The following is a 25607-nucleotide window of genomic DNA, read 5'->3' as shown; positions in this document are numbered from 1 at the left end:
GCCACTGAACAAATACCTGTCCAGCGTTCACTGTGGCCCAAGCACTGCTCTGGGCCCTGAAATAGGGCAGTGAACTATAAAGACAGTATCTTTTCTTCCTTGAAATTTTTACTCCAGTGGCAGTGATCCAAAAGGAAATGATAAGAAAAGCATGGTAGTGATAAGCACCTCGTGGAGAAATGAGGTAATGTAGAAGGAATCCTGAGAAGGCAGCTTTCCATTGGCTGCACTCAGGGAGGACTCCCTGAGGACAGTAATTAAAGTGAAATTTCAGGGATAAAATGGCAGGAGAACGTTCCAGATGGAGGGACCAGAGAATGCAGATGTTCAGGTGAATTTTGAAACATCGGAGAAGGAAGTTCAGAGTGACTGGAGCCTGGTGGATGAGGGAGAACGGGGGTGGGATTCAGGAAAACACCATAGGACCAGATTATGTCTGATGTAATCAGTAAGAACTGATTCTATTAGAACTACAAGGAGAAGCCAATGGAAGGCGTTTAGTAGTGAGGGAACATAATCGGTTTTAACTAGCTCACTCTTGCCTGTGAATGAAAATGAGTCAGAAGAGCCAAAGTGAGACCAGTTGAAAGACTGTAGCAGGAAGGTAGTGATGGCAGTTTCTGTAAATGGAGACAAAGTGGACTGCTGTGTTTCATCCCAGAGGCAGAGGTGACAGGGTGTACTGACGGTTTAGATACAGGCATAGAAACCCAGGCTACATCCTAGGCTTTAGCATCAGTAACTATGTGGATGATGGTGCCACTAACTAGTGTATGAAAGACTGGCCACAGGGCAGTTTTTGTTAATGGAGTTGATAGTTCAGATTTGCCCATGGTAAATCCAAGAGGACTCTCAGCCATATGGGATGTCAAGAAGCCACTTAGATATATGAGTCTGGATTTCTAGGAAGAGATGTGGACCAGAAACATAGGCTTGGGTGTCGCTGGTGTAGAAATGTTACTGAAAGCCAGTGACTCGGTGAGATTCACTGGAGAGAACATGTAAATAAGGAGAAGAATCGAGCCTGGGATACCATGGCATCTGGATTGTGGCAACAAGGGAAAAGGGAACAGCTGCAGCAAGAAAGTATTTCAGAAAGAACAGAGTAGACTCTGAGATGCTCCTGAGAAGTCAAGGAAGATAAGAAAAGAAAAATGACCCTTGGATTTGGCAAAGTGAGGTCACTGACACCTTTGAGAAGAGAATGCTGCAAGGAGGATGGAAGCCAATTGGAGTAGGTTACAGAGAGGCTGTGAGATGAGGAAGTCTGGAGCAACAACATGGACTGCTCTCTCGGGGAGTTTTGCCTTGAAGGGAAGCAGAGAACTGGGATGATGTGACATCAAGGGAGGATTGATTGTTTTTAGTTTGTTCTTTTGTTGTTCATAGGAGTTTGTCACCTAACAAAAGAGAGTGATTCATCTCCCATTATCTCCCTACTAAAAAATTTTATTCTCTGTTCTGATAGAAATGTGACCTGAAAGTGATGGTCATGTACATTACAGGCAAAGGATATGCTGAAAAACAAATCTGGTTAGCCTTTATTTTGTTGAAAATATAGATACTTATTAATTGCTCACAGAATAATATTAATACTATTTCAGAGATTCAGTTTAGTAAGTATATCTGTAAAGTTTTAAAGGCATTACCAAGGTAGCCACTTTTTTACTTTGTATGGAAAAATCAGTCTTTTTTTGAGATATTCAAACAGGTTTTTGTTGGATTCTCTTGCTCAGCGGTGAGCTTCCATGGTGGCTCAAACATTAAAGAATCTTATTGCAATGCAGAAGACCTAAGTTGGATCCTGAGGTCGGGAAGATCCCCTGGAGAAGGGAATGGCTACCCACTCCAGAGGACTTCATATGTGGCGCTAGTAGTAAAGACCCCGCCTGCCAGTGCAGGAGACATGAGACGTGAGTTCAATCCCTGGGATGGAGAGATCCCCTGGAGGAGGAAATGGCAACCCACTCCAGTATTCTCGCTTGGAGAATCCCATGGACAGGGGAGCCTGTTGGGCTACAGTCCACAGGGTTGCAAAGAGTCAGACATAACTGAGCAACTAACACACGTTTGTCCAGCTCAAGGCTGATACAAATGTCCTGAGCATGTGTGTGTTTGTGTGTGTGTGTGCGCGTGTGTGTGTGGTCATGCGTTTTTGAGTTATCTTTAGTTCTATAACCTCGTTACTGCATGAAAAAATGTATACATTCCTTTTCCATTTGTCAAGTATTAACCATTCCAAATGACTTTGATAATCCTTCCCATCTTAAATGTACTATTTCAGTGTTAGTAAGTAGTTACCATTCTGCAGGCCAAGTGGAGTGAGTCCCTGGAGTGCTGAAGTCCTAAATAGAAAGACCGGCTCTGATGAGGTGGGGGTGGAGGGGGGTGGCAGCACAGAACAGGGACCTCCAGGTTCCTTGGTCCCCACCCTGTGCCTGACTGACATGAAATCACAGAGTGGCTTTTGGTGCTTTGACACAGGCCCCCCTCCTCCCGGGCCTCCGCACGGATACCGGCCCGCCGCGCCCCCTGCAGCCTGACCGCGTGGCTAATGGGACGAGGCGCGGTGCTAAGGAAACCCAGACTTTACACACACACACAGAAAAGCACTTTGTAGAAACTCGCAGCCTTTTACTAAGAAAGCTAGCCTCCCATTCTTCTAGAGGCGAGGGAAGAAACAAAAGGCCAAAGCCTAACAGTCCCAGTCTTCCTCACCGAAGCATAGTTTGTAGTTCACTGGGCTCAGTCTTACCCAAGGGTTCTTGTTCCAATTGTCATAGAGGAGGGTCACAAACCCGAGCCCCTCCGAAGACCATTCAGTGTCTGAGAGCGTGAAACGGGCTCCCTCTTCCTTCGGGGGAGTGGGAGGTGAGGTGGGCAGGGCAGCGCCCACCCCGCAGGACGGCCTCTGAGACAGCGTCTCTTTCTCCCTCACAGATGGTACCAGCACTGCTTCGGCACCCAGCCCTTCTTCTGAGGAAGCAGTTGAAGTCTGTAAAGATGAAGGTATGCGACCACTTACTCATCTAAAAATCTGTGCAAACTCTCAGGAAGCCATCTGGATTTTGTTTGTTTGGGGAAAATGAAATAGTGAGCAAATCCATCCAGTCCTCTTTAAGCATCTCTATTTCCAACACAAATAGCCAACCCGCTCTATTTTATTCCATATCTACCCTTTCCAGAATTTGTATATCCATTTGTTCCTCTAACAGTAACTGTTCATGAAACAACAGGATGATTGGAGAAATTACGTTTAAAGAAGATGTTTATTTGAAACACCAGAAGGAGGCTGTTTACAGCTACTTGTCAGGAATGGGTTCATTTGAGAATCACCTACCAGAGAACTCCATTATCTAGGCAGAATAAAAAAGAAATGTTTGAAAGGCATCCTTGAAAATAAATCTTTGACAAGAGCATCACTCCTCATTCTGTGGACAGTTACTGTGAGAAAATGTTGCTGACCCAAGTATCTTTAAAAGAAGAAAAAAGGAAAAGAAAAATTTATGTAGGTCCTAAGAGAAAGTTTGAGGGAGACATTGCAGGAACATTCATGTGCAGATAACACAGTTTTAAAAATATGTATTACCTAAAGGAAAATGAAATTGTCATTTCTCCCCCCTGTGATTAATTGTCCCCACACACAAAAAAGTAATATTTTAAATCTGTAATTGATAACTACTAAAAACTCTGAATGGTAGATGAGATTGTTGTACTTGTACAAATGGGCGTCTGCTAAACCATATGACCTACTTGGAACTTTTAGATTAATATGCTGAATGCATTTCTTCAGTTTGGAGTGATAAGAAAATATATCTGCATGTAAGGTTGATATTAGCTAGTCCTGGAATCAATGTTTAGAAAATCAAAGTTGTCTTAAAAATAACACTCAACTGTTTACATCAGTCGTTTCATCTCCTGTTGCCTGTAAATGGTTTTTATAAGTGAGTCATCCTGTGTAAGAAGGATAGTTGCTAAGAGTGTGAGCTCCGGGGCCAGATGCTTGAGGCCTAGATCCTGTCTCTGGCACTAGCAAGGTATGTAGCCTTTCACAAGGAATTCTAGTACTTAGCAAGGAATTCATATGTCATCACAAGTAGTTAACTTCTCTGCGGTTCAGTTTTCTCCTCTATAGAATGGAGAATTACCTCCCAGAATACGGCAATACATGCCCATTGCTCAAACTGTTCCCCTGGTACCTGTGTAGGGTGGGTTCCCCAGAAGACTAGGGAGCTAACCTTTATTAGGGAGGGCTCTTGGAATCAACACTTGTGAAAGGAAAGAATGGAAAACTGGTAAAGAAATTGAACGCAAGGCGTTCTCAGCCGAAGCTGCAGCCAGGCTGAAGATGGCGTGACAGCTCTGAGATGTCCAGTTGGGATGTGAGAGTCTGGCTCTTATAACCTCCCAACCTGTCACTGGCTGCCAGGGGAAGGGGTTGTGGTCTTGGGTGAAGCCTGTCTCTTCTGTTCAGATGATCCTAGAAGCTTGAGAAAGGATGAGGGCAGCCAGAGACTGGAAGAGTAAGGTCTTCCTTCCTGAAGGGGGATCCTGTGGACCAAGACGGCATCCACTGTACTGTTGTTTTGGTGGGCTTTTTCTAGTTCATTGTCTTTTTTTTTTTTTTTAATGAATCCCTTGGCATCTCCCTTCATACTCCTCAAATATGTGTTTCTTGGTTGCTGTTTTACGTTTGTTTTCTGGGTTTTCTTTGCACCATGTGGGCTTGTTCTGTTTGTGGTGTATGTGAGGGGGGCTTCTCTTGCGGTGCACAGGCTGAGTGGCTCCTGGGCATGTGCGATCTTAGTTCCCCAACCAGGAATCGAACCCCCATCCTCTGTATCTCCTTGTGTCTCCTACATCTCCCACACTGGCAAGCAGATTCTTTATCACAGAGCCTCCTGCAAAGCCGTCCCAGTCATTCAGCCTGTGATAACAATTTTTAAACGTCTTGAAGTGGAATAGCAGAGTTTTCGGAAACAAGAGAAGTAATCTAATTTAAGTGCTTCAAACTGAGATGTTTCCTGTGGCGCTGTTTGGTTTGGAGATATCACACCTTTGCAGAAACACACTGCGATGTTTCTTCATGCTTTTAGGATCTCACACCATTAATTGCTCATGCCAGGATCAGTTTCTCAGAACACTTTTAGGTGTTTCTTTTTTTACACGAAACTTTTAATGGTGGTAACGCCAATGAGTTCTGTCATGTATCACAAATGCCATTTCCTAATAAGACCAAATGTGAAGTAAGGGGAATTCTTTTACTGAAATTGTTAATGTCCATTAACCCCTGAATCTAAGGAAAAGAATTTTGAAGTGCACATTTACATGTGATCCAGTTTCCATTAAAAACAGAATATACAGGTTATGATTTTTGCCTTTTTTCTGAAATAGCATGTATTTATAGAAGACCACTATTTTAACTGATTATCATTCCAGTGCTTAGACTAAGCGTCTATTGCTTATAGAACTGCACGTGTTGGAAATACAACATACTTTAGCTTGATTGATAGAGACATGGCTTAGAATGAAAAAAAGAAATGAATTTGCCATTGAGATCCTCCAAGATTGAGGTCACGATGAGGTTAAAAGGCATTCATATGTGTTGAGAATTCATTTCAAATATTCACCATCATGTTACATGCAGAAATATATCTCCTTGGTGATGTCTGGGCTATTTATGACCTCTGCAGCTATAAGACTGCTTAAAAAAATGCTTATTAAAACTCTCCAGTTTAAGTGCAGAGCATTTTTGCTGACCAAAGGTTATCAAGGAGCCCCTGCTCTTGACTTTTCTAGGCTTTGCTTCTGACCCAGCATCTTCTTCTTAGGTCTTGGAATCACCAATATTATGGACTGGCCTTTTTTTTTTTTAGTATCCTTTCCAATATAATTCTCAGAGATTTTGAGCCTTGTCAGTTATTTTAGCTTTGCTTATTGGTTGACTGGCTTTATATTTGTTATAATTTTGGCTCCCACAGGAACCTCACTGTCTTCTTAGAGTGCAAGGGCTAAAAATAAACAAAAAAAAAAAATGAGCAGGTAATGTCACTTGGTTTGGAAGATAAGATTTTTTTAAAAAAATTAAAACAGGTATGTGGAAGCAGAATAATTTCAAGAGGAAACATCTTTGGGGGTGTCTTCTAGGTCTGTGATTTTGTTGAAGTGTTCTAGACACATTTCCCACCAGGTGGTGAGAATGGATACTTACTGCCCATTTACCCTGTGTAACTGCTAACCGTCCACACCGCTAACAGAAGGAGGTACAACTCATGGATCAAGAGCTAGATTCTGAGCTTCAGACGGAGGACACCTGTTCCAGTGACTCATCCCAGCCCTTGGGTGGGCATTGCTTGAGCTGGGAGGATGAGATGTGAGGAGGAGGAATGCTGATGAATAATTCATCCATACGGGGTGGATGCGACAGCCAGGACGGAATAGAAATGAACTCCAAGTTAAAGAAACCTGAGAAAATATCTGTCAGTTGATAGGAACTCTGGGGTCATTTATAAAACAGGGCACACACTTGTCTATTGGCAGATTTCTTTCTCTACTGGTAAAAATATTCCAATGATTGATTTAACGGTAGTTTACAATTTAAATCCTTAAATACAAACCCAAGAGTACAAATGTTAAGGCTATTTAAGTTAGCAAATATAGAGGCAATCAGATGAAGGGGAGTGTAAACCCAGGATTAAAATGAGCATTAGGAATATCAAGTACTCTGGTTGAAACTGCTATATCCTCATCATCATTATTTAAGATGTAGTCAGTCTGCTTAACTCTTGGAGAATTCTCTGTCCTGTTAACTCTTAATAGATCATCCTCACTTGCAGCCAAGGTTAAGGTACCTTATTAGGGGGAACAATGCTATTTAAACACATCTTGATTCTCCTATCTTATTTCTTTTTGTTGTTGTTTAGTCACTAAGTCATGTCCCACTCTTTGTGACCCCATGAACTGTAATCCACCAGGCTCCTCTGTCCACGGGATTCTCCAGCCAAGAATACTGGAGTATGTTGTCATTTCCTTCTCCAGGGGATCTTCCCAACCCAGGGATCAAACCAGCATCTCCTGCATTGGCAAGTGGATTCTTTTACCATTGAACCACCTGGGAAGCCCATCTTATTTCTTAATCTACCCAATTTGAATTTGAAGGTCAGCTAGACTAAACCATATGCTCATCATATGAGCAAAATCAACTAACGCTCAGGTGCACACACGCTCGAGCTTGGATTCCTTTGGCGCTCTGAGTAAGTCACATCATTGCTGTCTGCTGTTTATGAAGTGGGATGTCACTTGGCGAAGGATACCTTAACCCTGAATCTAGTTTCAGGCCTCCTAGAGGTCAGCATTTCCAGAGGATGGGGGAAAGCTTGAGAAAGAGTCAGGCTCGCCAAAGAAGACAGCAGAGAAAGGGTGGGGTTATGTGTGAGCAATCGCATTCAGGGATGAGCAAGTGAAGTGAAGTGAAAGTCGCTCAGTCGTGTCCGACTCTTTGCAACCCCATGGACTATACAGTCCATGGAATTCTCCAGCCAAAATACTGGAGTGGGGAGCCTTTCCCTTCTCCAGGGGATCTTCCCAGCCCAGGAATCGAACCCAGGTCTCCCGCATTGCAGGTGGATTCTTTACCAGCTGAGCCACAAGGGAAGCCCAAGAGATGAGCATAAATGCTCCCAACCACGAATAGCTGTAAGCCTCCAGAATCTGTTTCTATTCCTTGTCTACACTGTTGGAGAGAAACAAAACACTGGGCCACCCGTGAAGCTCCCCTCAGACTTCTCTCGTCTGATTTCCCTTAGTTCTTCCCCTGTTCTTGGCATCCCTTCTCGCCCCGCTTGGCATCCTGCCCACGCCCCACCACGGTGGGACACCCCTGTCCTAGCTATTCGCTGATGGAGCGTCAGACACCGCGGCCCCTCTGGGCTCTCACTCTGGGCTGGGAAGAGTCTGACGCGTGGAATGAGAGCCGTTGCCCTCTGGTAGTTCAGTGAAGAGGAGAGAGCTAAGACATATGGAGTATCTCCTGGACTCAGTGCTTTCATTTCTGTACAATCTATTTTTCGTTTCACAAAAAGGTAACCTGAGAGGAAGGAGAGAAAGAAAGATGTGCATGGGGGTTGGAGAGAGAGGAACTACCTTAACAATATTAACTCACATGGCAGATACTCACATGATCTTATATAATCCTCAAAAATGATAGTATCTTATTCTATATATTTTAGCGCTTATTTTTCTACTGGAAAGCATACTGCATATTTATTGAAAAGTTTTTTTAAATGCAGAAAAGTATCTGCTGCTGCTAAGTCTCTTCAGTCGTGTCCAACTCTGTGCAACCCCATAGACGGCAGCCCACCAGGCTCCCCCGTCCCTGGGATTCTCCAGGCAAGAACACTGGAGTGGGTTGCCACTTCCTTCTCCAATGCATGCAAGTGAAAAGTGAAAGTGAAGTTGCTCAGTCATGTCTGACTCTTCACGACCTCATGGACTGCAGCCCACCAGGCTCCTCCGTCCATGGGATCTTCCAGGCAAGAGTACTGGAGTGGGGTGCCATTGCCTTCTCCAGCAGAAAAGTGTAAAAGGTAACAAAAGCATATAATCATTTTCATTTCAGCGATTATACTGTAAAAAAGAAAAATTTTGCTTTTCAATTAGCAACATAACCTGAACATTTTCCCATGTCTTTAAAAATTTCTCAAAGGCATACTTTTTATTGGAGGCAAAATACTCCATCATATGGTTGTCCCATAATTTACATAGCCAGTGTCCTAATGTTAGATTATTTAGTTATTTACAATCTCTCTCTGTGTTATAAATAATACCGAAATGCGGTATTTATATTTTAGATAAATCTGGATGTGTATCTATGATCAGTTCTCAGGATAAAATCTTGATTTGGGGTTGATTTACAGGGAAAAGATTAAGATATTTTTTATCACTTACCTTTATCTTATTTTAAAGATAAAGATTGTGTGTTTATTCAATGAAAAAATAAGCAAAAAAAGAAATGAAAAAATCACTCATAATGTCAATCCCGAGAAATAAACATATTAGTGTGCTAGTATATAAACTTCCAGTCTTTTTCTAGGCTACCACATATATATATATATATATATATATGAAGTTTTTTTTTGGAAGGGGAGTACTCTTCAATGCATATCCTTTTGAAGTTGTCTTTTAAATATAGCAAAATTGTGAAATTTTTTCCATGTCTTTTGATAGTCTAATATCATTTAATTGTGTTAATTCCAATGAGCAAAAGTCTATAATTTACTTACCCAGGCTCCATTTTGAGTCATTTCTTTGGTTTCAGTTTTAAATTCTATACTAGCCAGGAATATTCTTTTAACTTGGTAAATGTTCATGATCATTCCTGTAAGGAAATTCAAATTAATGAAAAAATGCATACAAATCTTTATTTTTTTCTACAATGAATAGAGTTTGTTCCTTTTTTTGATTTTTTAAATAATATATGTTCATTGTAGAAAATTCAAATAATTAATAGGAGTGTTTAAGGAATAGAGTAAAAACACATGACCAATACAACATTGTAAAGCAATTATCCTCCAATTGAAAATAAATTTAAAAAATAAAGAGTTAAGATTAAGAAAAAAAGAATAAATTCACAAATATAGTCACAGCTCCTGGAGACAACTACCATTTGCTCTCTGAGGGCCATTCTCCACACATCACTTTCTGAATATTTGCAACCACGTAAAATTTTGTATCAATCAGTTATATGACGTGTGATTCTAATATCATTTTCCTTTTAACTTGTTCGCTTCCTTCCCACCTTCCAGATATTCAGAGAGTAAAGCACACCGATTAAGAATCTAGTCTCTGAGTTCAACTCCCAGAGTCCAGATTTCAGCTCTCCTCTGAGTTATGTGACTTAGGACAAATTATTTAATCTATGTGCTCCCCAGTTTCCTCATATGTAAAATGGGAATGGTGACACCTCCATCATAGGATATTGAACTTTAAAACAAGTCAACCCCCTTAAACATGTCAAGGAATGTCTGACACACAGTAGGAGGCACAGAATTTTTAGCCATTTAAAATATATGTGCTTATTTTCTAAAAAATATATCCAAAAATATATCTAAAAATAGATCTAAATATATATATAATATATCTAAATATATTTAATATATAGATATAGATATATATCTAAAAAATATAGTCTATGCGCTTGTTACAGACAGCAAAACTTTGTGGAAACCCCTTGTAGTCATTTGTGTAAATCTAATTCATCCATTTTAAAGCTCAAGTGTACTCCATAGCTTGGATGCACTATAGTTTACTCAACCATTATTCTATGATGAGCAAGCACTTTCTTCTCACTTTATTGCCATACAAACAAAGCTGCAATAGATGTCTTTGCCCATATATCTTTACAAGAAGTGCTTTTATTTGCACGGGAAAAATTCCAAAGCATGCATTCTCCCTTGAGGAGTATATGTTTTTAATAGATACGGCCAAAGGACTTTCTCAGAAGACTATAACAATTAATATTTCTATCAGCAATCATTATTTTTGTTTTTCCTAATTTTCACCCGTTCAGTGGGTATAGAGTAATAACTCATGACTTTTAAGATGTCAATATTATTATCCTGATTTTGCCCATAACTGAAGCTCAGAAAGTTTGAGTGACTGGTCCAGATACCCAAAAGGTAGTCAGGATTTGGAAACCAAATCTGCCTGAACCCAAAACCCAGGCTTCTTCAATCCCACCATACTGCTTCCCAAGTCATACTTCTGGAGAAAGGGATATTCCATGCCTGTGGGAAGTAGGACGCAGTGGGAGGGCAGCGTGGGGAAATGAGACCCAGGCTAGGTCAGCAGGGCACTGAGGCTGAGGCGGCAGCACAGACCAGCCGACTTGGTCCACGTCACGGTCCTGACCCTCATCGTGGCCTTGATTCCTAAGCTGCAGTGACAGTCTTACTTAGGAATGAGGACACAGACACCTCCAGCTATGGACCCCACCAGACATGAAGCTCAGACCACTTTGTCTGGTCTGGTTTATGCTCCCTCATACCCCACAGGGACCCTGCTCTGTAGCCCAGCTCACTTATCTTTCATCCCCTAAACCTCACTGGCCTGCTGTATTCCACCATCATTCTGCTACATCTGCTCATCCAGGATTCACTCCCAATGTCTTACCTTAGTCTTTCACTTCACTGTTCCCTTCCTGTCTTAACTCTTTCTCGCCCTCCCTCTCTCCTTCCCTTTTTTCCATCAAATTATCTGAGCCAACATTTCAAGGACAGGAATCAATCCATATAATATGGGGCAGTTGGCAGAGGGAGAGGAGGAGATCCACATTTTCATCTTTCTTGATTTCTCCTCTCCTTATTACATTTCATCTCATACAAGAGAGAAACAGTCTTTTTGACCGTTTCTTGTAAATCTGTATGAAAATTATCAAGTGCCTTATATCTGTATAATATATATGATATATCCAACTCACTAGGATGTAAATATCTTGAAATCAGATATCAGATCTCATTCATTTTCATGTTTTAGGGCCAAAACAGTGACCTGTGCATCAGTTCAGTTCAGTCGCTCAGTCGTGTCCGACTCTTTGTGACCCCATGAACCGCCGCACGCCAGGCCTCCCTGCTCATCACCAACTCCTGGAGTTTACCCAAACCCATGTCCATCGAGTCGATGATGTCATCCAATTCTCTCATCCTCTGTTGTCCCCTTCTCCTCCTGCCCTCAATCCTTCCCAGCATCAGGGTCTTTTCCAATGAGTCAGCTCTTCGCATCAGGTGGACAAAGTTGTTGGAGTTTCATCTTCAGCATCAGTCCTTCCAATGAACACCCAGATCTGATCTCCTTTACAATGGACTGGTTGGATCTCCTTGCAGTCCAAGGGACTCTCAAGAGTCTTCTTCAACGCCACAGTTCAAAAGCATCAATTCTTCGGTGCTTAGCTTTCTTTATAGTCCAACTCTCACATCCATTCATGACCACTGGAAAAGCCATAGCCTTGACTAGATGGACCTTTGTTGGCAAAGTAATGTCTCTGCCTTTTAATATGCTGTCTAGGTTGGTCATAACTTTCCTTCCAATGAGTAAGTGTCTTTTAATTTCATGGCTGCAATCACCATCTGCAGTGATTTTGGAGCCCAGAAAAATAAAGTCAGCTGCTGTTTCCACTGTTTCCCCATCTATTTCCCATGAAGTGATGGGACCAAATGCCATGATCTTAGTTTTCTGAATGTTGAGCTTTAAGCCAACTTTTTCACTATCCTCTATCACTTTTATCAAGAGGCTCTTCAATTCTTCTTCACTTTTTGCCATAAGGGTGGCGTCATCTGCATATCTGAGGTTATTGATATTTCTCCCGGCAATCTTGATTCCAGCTTGTGCTTCCTCCAGCCCAGCATTTCTCATGATGCACTCTGCTTATAAGTTAAATAAGCAGGGTGACAATATACAGCCTTGACGTGCTCCTTTTCCTGTTTGGAACCAGTCTGTTGTTCCATGACCAGTTCTAACTGTTGCTTCCTGACCTGCATACAGATTTCTCAAGAGGCAGGTCAGGTGGTCTCATAGTCCCATATTTCAGAATTTTCCACAGTTTATTGTGATCCACACAGTCAAAGGCTTTGGCATAGTCAATAGGGCAGAAATAGATGTTTTTGTGGAACTCTCTTGCTTTTTCAATGATCCAGTGGATGTTGGAAATTTGATCTCTGGTTCCTCTGCCTTTTCTAAAACCAGCTTGAACATCTGGAAGTTCACGGTTCACGTATTCCTGAAGCCTGGCTTGAAGAATTTTAAGCATTACTTTACTAGCATGTGAGATGAGTGCAATTGTGCAGTAGTTTGAGCATTCTTTGGCATTGCCTTTCTTTGGGATTGGAATGAAAACTAACCTTTTCTAGTCCCATGACCACTGCTGAGTTTTCCAAATTTGCTGACATATTGAGTGCAGCACTTTCACAGCATCATCTTTCAGGATTTGAAATAGCTCAACTGGAATTCCATCACCTCCACCAGCTTTGTTCATAGTGATGCTTTCTAAGGCCCACTTGACTTCACATTCCAGGATGTCTGGCTCTAGGTGAGTGATCACACCATCGTGATTATCTGGGTGGTGAAGATCTTTTTTGTACAGTTCTTCTGTGTATCCTTGCCACCTCTTCTTAATATCTTATAAGTGGCCCTTGTCTATGATAGGGTCTACATCCAATATCGAGGACCTGTGCTCAGTAGGTCCTCAATATTGGATATAGAACCTGTCATAGACAAGGGCCACTTATAATTCTCCTAACGTCATGGCCACTTTCCCAGAATGATTGTTACTATTATCGACGCTCGTACTAGAGCAAGTTCCCTTTCAGAATCCTCCTGTTTCAAGAAGTGAAATTTTCCCCAAATGCTGTAAGAACAGAAATAAAAATTCAAGCCATGGACTTACTTGTTTGTTCACTTCAGACTTGGATCCTCTTGTAAGAGAACAAGATAAACTCCTTCTAAATGGTGAATATATATAGACTATTCCCAATGACTGAGGCTAGTTATTTATGCCTAATTTATGATAAGGCTTTTCAGATACGTGCTTCAAATGCTTTGATTATATATGTTTAAAATCAGGTTAAATCGGTCGAAGTAGATAAAATCATGTATCTACTTTTTGGTATTTAAATTATATTTATCTCCCATTTGGTAAAGTTTAAAATATACATATATTTTAATATACACATAATTTAAAATACATACAGCAATTGGAAGGCAAGTAACAGTTGCCATCCAATCACATTTTCACATATGTATTTTTTCTGTTACAAATTAAGTGTGACTATAATTATACATCTGTAGCAGTCAATTCAGTCATGTGATTTCTTGGGTGTATTCTAAAGATCTGGTGAGTGAGGCTTGGAAACAAAATTATCCCAGACTAGGTCATGGGAATTAACTGAGTGGGATGGTAACCCTTGTCCAAAATACAATTTTGGATCAAACTGTTGGTCCTAATAGGTCTGAATTAAGACAAGCATCCCTGTAATCTATTTTCAGATTCACTGGCCTACCTTTTAAGCTCTTTGGGGCAAGTCATGTAGCCTTATAAGCCAAATAAGTTTATTTTGGATTCACATCGCCACCCTTGGGTAACTTTTTTAGGTTGTGCCTCAGTTTTCTCCTCTGTAAAATGGGGATAATAATAGCATTTATATCACAGAGTTGTGAAAACTAAAAGTGCTTGTAACAGCTGCTCCAACATAGTAAACTTTCAGCAGGTGTTGACTTTTTTTTTTTATAATTACTGTTATTAAGTGAATGTGTTGGCTTTAGAATTCTAACTACTCCAAATAGGACTCCTATATCTCATTGAATCCTCACCAAATCTATTGACCTGTATAAAGTTAAAGAAGTTAAACTGCAGGTGATGTTCAAAATACTGTCGCTCAGTCCCTGCCCATCAGGGTGAACATGCTCTGGTCCATCATACTGGCAGGGACCTGCTGAATATTGAAAACAACTGGAGTAAGCTAGGCAGACAGGCAGGAACCCTTCACACTCTCTCTCTAGCCCCCATTCACCAAGAAGGATTTGATGGCTGGGTCACCTGGATTCAATACCACTCATAGAGCATCCTTTTGTTCCTTCTGTGGCTGCTTCCGCCTACTTCGTGTTTTAGTCTTTTACAGAAAAGACCTAAAATGGAAGATCTGTACGTCCATATTTTAGGATGCTTTTGCCAACATGGCCTAATAAGGGTAATCATACATCTTTACAGCAAGCATACTCGAGAGTGATGAGGGTGCTGTTAATAATTATACCAAGACAAGCAATCACACTGGGACCAGAGGAACCAACATGTGTGCTCGTCCCACCAAAAATGCAGTCTTTTCTTTCAATAAATCAAAAGCATAATATCACTCATACCTATTCAAGAATTTTTGTTGAACTTTGACTCATAAAAATGTACTATTCTTAGAGTATGCTTTTTTCTATCTTGTCACTTTCTTGTTAATTAGTATAAAAAATAATATTTGGAACTCCTTAAGAGAGACCCATAAAAGGTATATTCCTAGACAGTCTGAATAAATCAAGAGCATCTGCTAAGAGCAGTTTATTTTTTTTTCTGTTTATTCTTTATCAAAGTATAGTTGATTTACAACATTGTGTTAATTTCTGTCATACAACAAAGTAATTCAGTTATATATACATATATGCATTTTTTTTCTATTCTTTGCCATTATGGTTTGTCACAGGATGTTGAATATAGTTGCCCTGCTATAGCGTAGGACCTTGGTAATCCATTCTACAGTTTGCATCTGCGAATCTCAAACTCCATCCCTCTCCCTGGCCCCCTCCCTCTGGGCAACCACGTCTGTTCTCTACATCTGTGAGTCTGTTTCTACTTTGTAGATAAGTCCATTGGTGTAATATTACAAATTCCACATATAAGTGATATCAGATGGTATTTGTCTTTCTGACTTATTAGTATTTGTCCTTCCATGTTGCTGCCAGGGGCATTATTTCATTCTTTTATGGCTGAGTGATATTCCATTCTGTGTATGTGTGTATCACATTTTCATCCATTCACCTGTGTATGGGCCTTTAGAATGTTAATAAGTGTTAGTAAATTACGAAAGCTATTCTTGCCTGGAGAACTCCATGAACAGGGAAGCCTGGTGGGTTACAGTCCATGGGGTCACAAAGAGTTGGACATTCAGCAGTCAAAACAGTCTACAAACCACAAATTTAGACAAGATAGTTTCTACATTACAGGTCTTTTCAGAGCCTTCAACATGCTGACATGCATTGAGAAGCTCAGGGGAGATTGAAGCATGTGGCATTTCTCATTTTAATTGACCAAATTTTTTTTTAAGTTGTTTTGTTTGTCCTTTTTTTCATAAATAAACCATTTTAATCCAACAAATTATAGTTTGGGAAACAATCTCATATCCTATCCAGAAGAATTAAAACATATAAAGTTTTGCTTTTGATAAACTATAATCATTATTATAATGAAAGATAAACACTAGTAAAATAACTTTTGAAAAATGGAGCTTGAGTTTCCTAAATTCATGGCAACACAGTGTTTTTGAAGGAATATTCTCTCGTTTCAGAAAATGTAGCCTGTCAGTTTTTGACAGTAGATTCCATGAGCAAAAATGTGTATCTGCCTCATTCCTAGTGACATTTTGTTGTCATCTGTCCTTTCCACCACTGTTCCCAAGGTGGGTATTTTTATTGAGGGAGAGGCAGAGAATATCTCAGAACTGCTGCTTTGTTAAGACAAAAAGGAAAGAATAACTGACTAGCCGGTGGCAAAGACTGAAATATCTTTTTAATCAAGCATAAAGACAAGGTCTCCTAACAAACATTGATAGCATTTAGCAGAAACTTCTCTTTCATTTAACGGTTAGCTTTCTTTCTCATCCAGAAAGCACAATAACACTCACGTACACATCTGTGCATACACAAAACCACACACATGTACATACACTCAGACACCGTTGTAGACCCAATGTGAATCTGCGAGACAACATTTCTCCCAGCTTGCTTTATGATTTATGATGTTTTTGTGATATTGGGAGACTCATAAAGATCTAAGTCTTTCAAGAGACATGTTTTTCAAAAGCCGTTAGATTGCTTCAGTTTACCTAAACTATCCATAAATGTTTTCGATGCCAACCATGTTCTGAGGCAGAGTCATTACTAAATATTCCCTCAATGTGTGTGTTCAGTTGCTCAGCCGTGTCTGACTCTTTGCAACCCCATGGACTGTAGCCTACTAGAAGACTGTCCATGAGATTGTCCTGGCAAGAATACTGGAGTGGGTTGCCATTTCCTCCTCCAGGGGATCTCCCTGACCCAGGGATCAAACCCACATCTCCTGCATCTCCTGCATTGCAGAAGGAGGTGATGGTCCATGCTCAGAAGGAAAATATTTTTCTCTTTTTTCCTTCGAGGAATCGTATTATGTGATCTGACAAGAAGATATAATAGAATCTCGACAGTTAGAATTATACTTAAAAATTCAGAGCATTAAGAGGTTGGCATTAACGTGTCTGTGTGTGACTATGTTAGTCACTCCGGCATGTCCAACTGTTAGCGACATCATGGAATGTGGTCCTCCAGGCTCCTCTGTTCATAGAATTCTCTTGGCAAGGATACTGGAGTGGGTAGCCATTCCCTTCTCCAGGTGATCTTCCCGACCCAGGGATTGAACCCGAGTCTCCTGCATTGCAGGCGAATGTTTTACCGTCAGAGCAACCAGGGAAGCCCAATATATATAAAATAGATAACCAGCAAGGACCTACTGTATAGCACAGGGAACTAGACTCAGTATTTTGTAATAACCTATAAGGGAACAGAATCTGAAAAAAGTGGTGTGTGTGTGTATATGTGTATATGTATGTGTGTGTATATATATATATATATATATATATAGAGAGAGAGAGAGAGAGACAGAGAGACAGAGAGAGAGAGAGATCTAAATCACTGCTGTACATCTTGTACATCTGAAACTAACACAGCATTGTAAGTCAACTACACTTCAATAAAAAAAAAATTCAGGGCATATGGTCACCATATGAACCATAGTGAGTTTCTTTTTACTTGATGAAAAAAAGGCAAACTGTAGGGTAGGAAGCATGATTCACAGAGAGAACCGTTAAATAGGAGGGGAAAGGATGAGTGAAGATGGAAGAAAGTAAAAGGTCCTAGGGCCAATTGACATTCCCAAGCAAAGCAAAATGAGCCCACTGCTTCTTGAATTCATGTAATACTTTCATGTTTCCCCCAAAGTTAAATGCAAACATAACTACAACTTACAAGATGTAACATTAGCGACTACACCTGCCTCTCCATTCTTAGCTTACAGAACCCTCTTTCCCCACTATGGCTCCATTTCATTATGGCCTTTTCTGACCATCTTTTTAGGTATGGCGGCTCCTCCACTCAATGTCTGTCCGAGCCCCTTGTAATTAATCCATGACACTTACAGTGACCTGTAACCGTGGACACCTCTCTCTTCTTATGCATCCTTTCTTTTCCCCCAGCTCCCTCTACTCTAACTCAACTTCCATGGAGGAAGGACAACATGTACATTGTCCATCATCTTATCTTCTAGTGATTCATACAAAGTCAGGCCTTCAGAAATTACCAATTACAGTATAGTTCAGTTCAGTTCAGTTGTTCAGTCGTGTCCGACTCTTTGCGACTGCATGGACTACAGCACGCCAGGCCTCCGTGTCCATCACCAACTCCCAGAGTTCACCCAAACCCATGACCATTGAATCAGTGAGGTCATCTAACCATATCATCGTCTGTTGTCCCCTTCTCCTCCTGCCTTCAATCTTTTCCAACATCAGGGTCTTTTCAAGTGAGTCAGCTCTTAGCATCAGGTGGCCAAAATATTGGAGTTTCAGCTTCAGCATCAGTACTTCCAATGAATACCCAGGACTGATTTCATTTAGGATGGACTGGTTGGATCTCCTTGCAGTCCAAGGGACTCTCAAGAGTCTTCTCCAACACTACAGTTCAAAAGCATCAATTCTTCAGTGCTCAGGTTTCTTTATAGTCCAACTCTTACATCCATACATGACTACTGGAAAAACCATAGCCTTGACTAGACGGACCTTTGTTGGCAAAGTAATGTCTCTGCTGTCTAGGTGGGTCATAACTTTTCTTCCAGTGAGTAAGGGTCTTTTAATTTCATGGCTGCAATCACCATCTGCAGTGATTTTGGAGCCCAAAAAAATAAAGCCAGCCACTGTTTCCACTGTTTCCCCATCTATCTGCCATGAAGTGATGGGACCAGATGCCATAATCTTAGTTTTCTGAATGTTGAGTTTTAAGCCAACTTTTTCACTCTCCTCTTTCAGTTTCATCAAGAGGCTTTTTAGTTCCTCTTCACTTTCTGCCATAAGGGTGGTGTCATCTGCATATCTTAGGTTATTGATATTTCTCCCGGCAATCCTGATTCCAGCTTGTGCTTCTTCCAACCCAGTGTTTCTCATGATGTACTCTGCATATAAGTTAAATAAGCAAGGTGACAATATACAGCCTTGATGTACTCCTTTTCCTGTTTGGAACCAGTCTGTTGTTCTCTGTCCAGTTCTAACTGTTGCTTCCTGGCCTGCATACAGGTTTCTCAAGAGGCAGGTCAGTTGGTCTGGTATCCCCATCTCTTTTAGAATTTTCCACAGTTTGTTGTAATCCACACAGTCAAAGGCTTTGGCGTAGTCAATAAAGCAGAGGTAGATGTTTTTCTGGAACTCTGTCGCTTTTTTGATTATTCAACAGATGTTGGCAATTTGATCTCTGGTTCCTCTGCCTTTTCTAAAACCAGCTTGAACATCTGGAATTTCATGGTTCACATAATGCTGAAGCCTGGCTTGGAGAATTTTAAGCATTACTCTACTAGCGTGTGAGATGAGTGCAATTGTGTAGTGGTTTGAGCATTCTTTGGCATTGCCTTTCTTTGAGATTGGAATGAAAACTGACATTTTCCAGTCCTGTGGCCACTGCTGAGTTTTCCAAATTTGCTGGCATATTGAGTGCAGCAGTTTCACAACATCATCTTTTAGGATTTGAAATAGCTCAACTGGAATTCTATCACCTCCACTAGCTTTGTTCATAGTGATGCTTCATAAGGCCCACTTGACTTCACATTCCAGGATGTGTGGCTCTAGGTGAGTAATCACACCATTGTGATTATCTGGATCATGAAGATCTTTCTTGCATAGTTCTTCTGTGTATTCTTGCCACCTCTTCTTAATATCTTCTGCTTCTGTTAGGTCCATACCATTTCTGTCCTTTATTGAGCCCATCTTTGTGTGAAAGATGCCTTGGTATCTCTAATTTTCTTGAAGAGATCTCTAGTCTTTCCCATTCTGTTGTATTCCTCTATCTCTTTGCATTGATCCCTGAGAAAGGCTTTCTCATCTCTCCTTACTATTCTTTGGAACTCTGCATTCAAATGGGTATATCTTTCCTTTTCTCCTTTGCTTTTCGCTTCTCTTCTTTTCACAGCTAATTGTAAGGCCTCCTCAGACAGCCATTTTGCTTCTTTGCATTTCTTTTTCTTGGGGATGGTCTTGATCCCTGTCTCCTGTACAATGTCATGAACCTCTGTCCATAGTTCATCAGGCACCCTGTCTATCAGATCTAGTCCCTTAAATCTATTTCTCACTTCCACTGTATAATCATAAGGGATTTGATTTAGGTCATACCTGAATGGTCTAGTGGTTTTCCCCACTTTCTTCAATTTAAGTCTGATTTTGGCAATAAGCAGTTCATGATCTGAGCCACAGTCAGCTCCTGGTCTTGTTTATGCTGACTGTATAGAGCTTCTCCATCTTCGTCTGCAAAGAATATAATCAATCTGATTTCGGTGTCGACCATCTGGTGATGTCCATGTGTAGAGTCTTCTCTTGTGTTTTTGGAATGTATTTAAATTTAAAAATGTAAAAGCACCAATGAAAATGGTATTATGGTCATCAAGTGATATTTGCTATGTTTAACTCTTTGTAAGACCTTCTGCAAGAAGAAGAAGAAAACATTGCTCTTGGCCTTCAAGAAATTTACAATTGAGATGGAAAAATGAGAACTACAGGCATGTGCTGCATAACAAATATCAGTCATAATAATACTAATTGCAACTAAATTTATGTAATCCTTGTTATCCATTAGATTCTATTCTAAATACTTTACATGTTTTCATTCATTCCATGCTCATCTGTGAGACAAGTGCAGTTATCACCCCACTTTACAGACAAGGAAAGTAAAGCATGGAGCAATAAGGTTGTGGTCAGAGGCCACTTGACTAAGATGCACCACAGCTAACAAACCAGACAGAGTGACAAGTGCAAAGGGGAAGATACGAAGATACACAGGAACACGTTAAAGGACCTTGGGGGCAAGTAGCGTCTCTGGTGTGGGGTTATCTGTGCCACGTGGGTAGAGAATAGGAGTTTTGAGCTGGAATCTGAAAGCTGCACAGATGTCATACAGTAGAAATAAGCTGTTGTGGTTGGGTGGAATAGCATCCGTGAACAGTTGGAAGTAAGACATCAAAAAACCTATTTTCTGTTCAACGAATAGATTCACTTGGCCTTAGTGATAGATCCATTCATCTGCTTAGTAATGCATTGCTAAGGTAGAGCCCTGATTGTCAAGAACTCTTAGTGGCAAGCTAAGAAATTTGAGTCAAATCAACAAAAAGCAAAAATTTTCAACTCTTGGATGCTGTTTGGGTATAAGTAGTTTTTTTGTGTGTGATAGTTGTTGCAAATTCATCGTTCTCTTTCTCCCTCTAATTCCTTCTCAGAAAATCCTCTCTGATTATACCTAATTAGGCTTTTCTTCTCCTTAGCCATCACTGTTAGCATTTGTAGATGCTTCACTATATGCCAAATTAGATTTTCAAGTTTCTGACAGACCGTGCTTTACAAGCTGCAATTTCCCATCTTCATAACTCTGGCCTTCGAATAAACATGTCTTTAATTATTTGTGTAAGTCAAGCTTATACTCAATTCTCTAAAATAGGCACTGTCTGATAGAAATAATTGAGTGTCACAAATACAACTTTAAATTTTCTAATAGTCACATTAAAGAAGAAAAAAGGTGAAAACAATTTTAATAATCTATTTAACCACTCTATCCAAAATATAATACTTTCAACATGTAGTTAATATTAAAATATTGATTAAATATGGTTTATTCTTTTCTCAGAAACTTATTGACCTATTACAAAGAGAACTGATACTCTGCCACTCACCCTAGTACCACTGCAGGAATATTTAAAGTACCGACATGCTTTTTAAAATTATGTATTTATCAGTTATTAGGCTGCAGCAGGTCTTAGCTGCAACAGGCAGCATCTTCCATCTTCCTTGCGGCATATGGGATCTTTAGTTGTGGCATGTGACATCTAGTTCTCTGCCCAGGGATCTTCAGTGGATCTCGAAGTCTTAGCCACTGGAACACCAGGGAAGTCTGCTGAAATGCCTTTTTTCTTTTTTTCATCTTCTAGCCTCACCACATGGCATGTGGGATCTTAGTTCTCAACCAGGGATTGAACCCATGCCCCCTGCAGTGGGGGCATGGGGTCTTAACCGCTGGACCACCAAGGAAGACCCATGAAGTGCTTATTGATACATAGTGTTTGGCAAACAGTTACTTAACTCCTCTGCTAGCCAATGTGATGGTATTTGGAGATGGGCTCTTTGAGAGGTAATTGGGGTTATATTAAGTCATGAGGGTGGGTCCCTTCATAATGGGATTCTTGTTCAGTCGCTAGGTCATGCCCAACTCTTTTCAACCTCATGACTGCAGCATGCCAGGCTCTTCTGTCCTTCACTGTATCCCAGAGTTTGCTCAGATTCACGTCCATCATGTCGGTGATACTGTCTAACCATCTCATCCTCTGATGCCCCCTTCTCCTTTTGCCTTCCATCTTCCCCAGCATCAGGGTCTTTTCCAATAAGTCAGCTCTTTGCATCAGATGGCCAAAGTATTATAACTTCAGCATCAGTCCTTCCAAGGAATGTTCAAGGTTGATTTCCTTTAGGATTGACTGGTTTGATCTCCTTGCAGTCCAAGGAACTCTCAAAAGTCTTTTCCAGTACCACAGTTCAAAAGCATCAATTCTTCAATGCTCAGCCTTCTTCATGGTCCAACTCCATGTCCATACATGACTACCGGAAAAACCATAGCTTTGAGTATATGGACCTTTGTTGGCCAAATGATGTCTCTGCGTTTTAATATGCTGTCTAGGTTTGATTTGTGGCTGTATTAAGAAAAGGAAGAAAGGTCTCAATCTCTGTCTCTGAACATGCACTGAGGAAGGGACATGTGAGCACACAGCAAGCCAGGAGGAGGGCCCACCAGAAGCTGGAACAACCAACAGCTCAATCCTGGACTGTTCACTCCCAGAGCTGTGAGAAAACAAATTTCTGTTGTTGGAGCCATTCAGCCTCTGGGATTTTGTTATGACAGTCCTAGCAGACTAATACAGTCAGTCGTTGCATTAGGAAAATCTGTGATAATGATTTCTAGACCTCTTAGTTAAACCTAGTCTAAAATAGTAGTAGACTATTTTACTAAAAAGAGTAGATTAAAATAAAATCTTCCTGGAAATAGAAAATAACATTTTACGTTAATCCATAGTATATTTCCCATGGTTGTCATAAAATAGCATCTCACAGTATTTGGTTTTAAAACATTTTTCTTAGCGTATATGGCAAATCATTGCTCTCATCATACAAATGCTTCTATACACCCCATTTCCTGTTATACCAGATGTTGCCTAATTTTTTCCCCCACCAGGGTCAGTTTTAAAAATGAAGTTTATTAAACTTGTTTTGTTCTGCAAGACCAGGCTGTTCCCCTCTTTAACTCTCTCTAAGTCTCTTGGTCTGCTATCTTTCCATCTGTGTACAAGGTTCATGAGGCTGCTGGACATTGGAAATGGCTAGAAAGGTAAATGTTCTTTTTTTAAAAATGGATGTAAAAGGATATAAATAAATAATTCTTAAAATAATATTTTAAAAAGCACTTTTTAAATGTTTAAAGTATATATACCCAACAAAATTAGAAAATGAACTTGCAAGGTCCAGCATAAGAGTCAGACTCTTAACTTGGTTGGTTGGAAAGTCAGAGAGTGAGGAAAACATTTCATTGAGCCTCAATAACTGATTTGTCATTTGAGAGGCAATAGCCCCTCCATCAGTTCTTCTAGAAATTCAGCTAACAGTCATATACTCAGGGAGCATCCAAGACTTTTTCTTCCTTTCCTTTCTACTCTCCTGATGCTGCCAAGTAACTCTTGATGCTTCTCTCTTCTGCCCCATCCATGGCTTCTGTTTCCTCCTTTCTCCTTGAGTAAATCTCTGCCTTTAAGCCACTCTCTGCTTTGAAACTTTCTCTGTATATTTTACCACCAAACAGTCCAAGTCAAAGGAGCTGGTGGATTCCTTTCATCGTAATCAAATATGAATTCTCTCCTGGTAGGTGGAGGTCTCCTGAGAGGCCACCTTAATTCAGAGTCTGTTGGCCAGTCTACAGGTGGCTGCTCAGGATCCATCCTTCACCAGTCCCCTGTGGTCTAGTGCTCAGGATTAGATGGTACAAAATACCTCTTTCCCCAACTTTCCCTCATTAGATGGCAGACTGTGGCTCAATGTTTCCTAACAAAAGGCAGCGTGGTGTAAGAGAGATGTAAGTCAGGAGAATAGAGGCAACATTCACATTTTTGCTATTAAACAGTGAAAAACAGGTTACTGACTATCTTGGCTGCCTTGGCTTCAGTTCTGCAGAAGCCAACTCTGAGACAGGGACGCAGGTACAAATTGTTTATTTGGGAGGTGGTCCCAGGAAGCCACAGGTGAGGCTTGGGGAAGTGAGAAGGACATCCAATAAGCGGTACTGTAATGAGCAGGTTACTTCTGAGGGGAACTGGGGCTCCATTCCTCAGAGACATCTGTAGAGAATATTCAGAATCATTTGCCTAAGAGATGGGGAAAGGATCCTCCTGGATCCTTTGGGAGTCAGGAAGCTGGACATTGGCTCCTAGGTACTTCTGGCTCTTCTGGGTCAAGAGTGCTTTTCATCAGAGTCTTGGGAAGCAGCTCATCTCCTGGAACAATTTGTTGCATTCTCAGGGAGAGTCCAGTGGGTATGGGGGATGGGGAGGCTGGCTATTGCAAGGCTTAGCTGACCTCTCTTCTTTTGTATTCCAACTGCTCTAGCCCTCAAGAGATCAATTCTCCGTAGATCTTAGAGATGGGCTTGGGCTGAGAAAAAGTAAGAGATGAGTGGAATGAATCCAGCTTCAAGATTCCCAATACAACAAACACATAGGATTGTTTAGAATGGCTGAAGCTGTGATTCAATTTGAATATCTCATAGTAGAGGCCTTAGTAAAGTAGCTTATGGCAGATCCAAGTAATGAATCCTTCTGCAGCCATCCAAATTAAAAAGTATATTCAATAACATGTGGGAAAGTTAAAGGGAAACAAAAACAGAAAAAAGGAAGCACACCCATTTTCACTTGAGTGAGTCTGTGGATCTTTCTGGATGTGAGGAAGAAAGAGCTGCTCAAGAGAAGTCCTCCAGCTCTTCGAAGCTCACATAACCTGAGTAACTCTCACAAGGGCTCCAGGGGCTTATCTTAGTCTACAGATGTGTCCCTTTCCATCATTTGGAAAGGAGACTTAAGTTGTGCTCTGACAGGGCAGATTATAACTGGGTCCTTGGAGACTGGAACCCCTGGATCTCAGCAGGTGAGCTCTTGGCATCTCAGCCCCTCTCTCCAAGTGCCTGCCTGAAAACAGCCAGAGCCCAGAAGCTGAAGCAGCTTTGAATCTGGACAGAGTCTGCCTATTGCCTCAGCTTCTCTGTGGAATAAAATAATCAAGAAGTGTCCCACTGCTAGGCTGTGACCCTGGCAGAGTGAAGATCCAAACCCCTCCGCCTCTCATCTTAGACGACGGTCCTCTCAGCAGTACTGTCTCAAAGACCTAGTATTATCAGGTCAAATTAAACCAAAGTGTAAACAAAACTCTTCTCTTTCCCCTGGTTTATAGATGACTACTTTTAAAATATTTACCTGGCTGGCACTTGGAATC

General features: G+C 40.8%; 1 protein-coding gene and 1 long non-coding RNA gene across 4 annotated transcripts in view; one reads left to right on the top strand and one right to left on the bottom strand.

The window, feature by feature from the left end:
• MACROD2 (mono-ADP ribosylhydrolase 2) overlaps positions 1 to 25607 on the top strand; it is a 2136932-nt gene that overhangs the window by 1995357 nt on the left and 115968 nt on the right. For all 3 annotated transcript variants that reach the window (XM_043478451.1, XM_043478448.1, XM_043478449.1), the window contains exon 13: positions 2941 to 3009. In XM_043478451.1, the coding sequence (XP_043334386.1) occupies positions 2941 to 3009 (69 nt within the window). The remainder of the gene's footprint in view (positions 1 to 2940; positions 3010 to 25607) is intronic.
• LOC122447822 overlaps positions 2497 to 25607 on the bottom strand; it is a 127222-nt gene continuing 104111 nt past the window's right edge. Inside the window, exons 5-6 of the long non-coding RNA XR_006271390.1 lie at positions 9282 to 9376; positions 2497 to 2995 (exon numbers count right to left, since the gene is read on the bottom strand). This is a non-coding gene — a long non-coding RNA (uncharacterized LOC122447822). The remainder of the gene's footprint in view (positions 2996 to 9281; positions 9377 to 25607) is intronic.

This window comes from Cervus canadensis, chromosome 10, assembly GCF_019320065.1.
Source record: "Cervus canadensis isolate Bull #8, Minnesota chromosome 10, ASM1932006v1, whole genome shotgun sequence".
In the NCBI taxonomy this organism is placed as follows: Eukaryota; Metazoa; Chordata; class Mammalia; order Artiodactyla; family Cervidae; genus Cervus; species Cervus canadensis.
The sequence above is the reverse complement of the archived record's forward strand: the minus strand, read 5'-3'. Positions and strand labels throughout refer to the sequence as shown.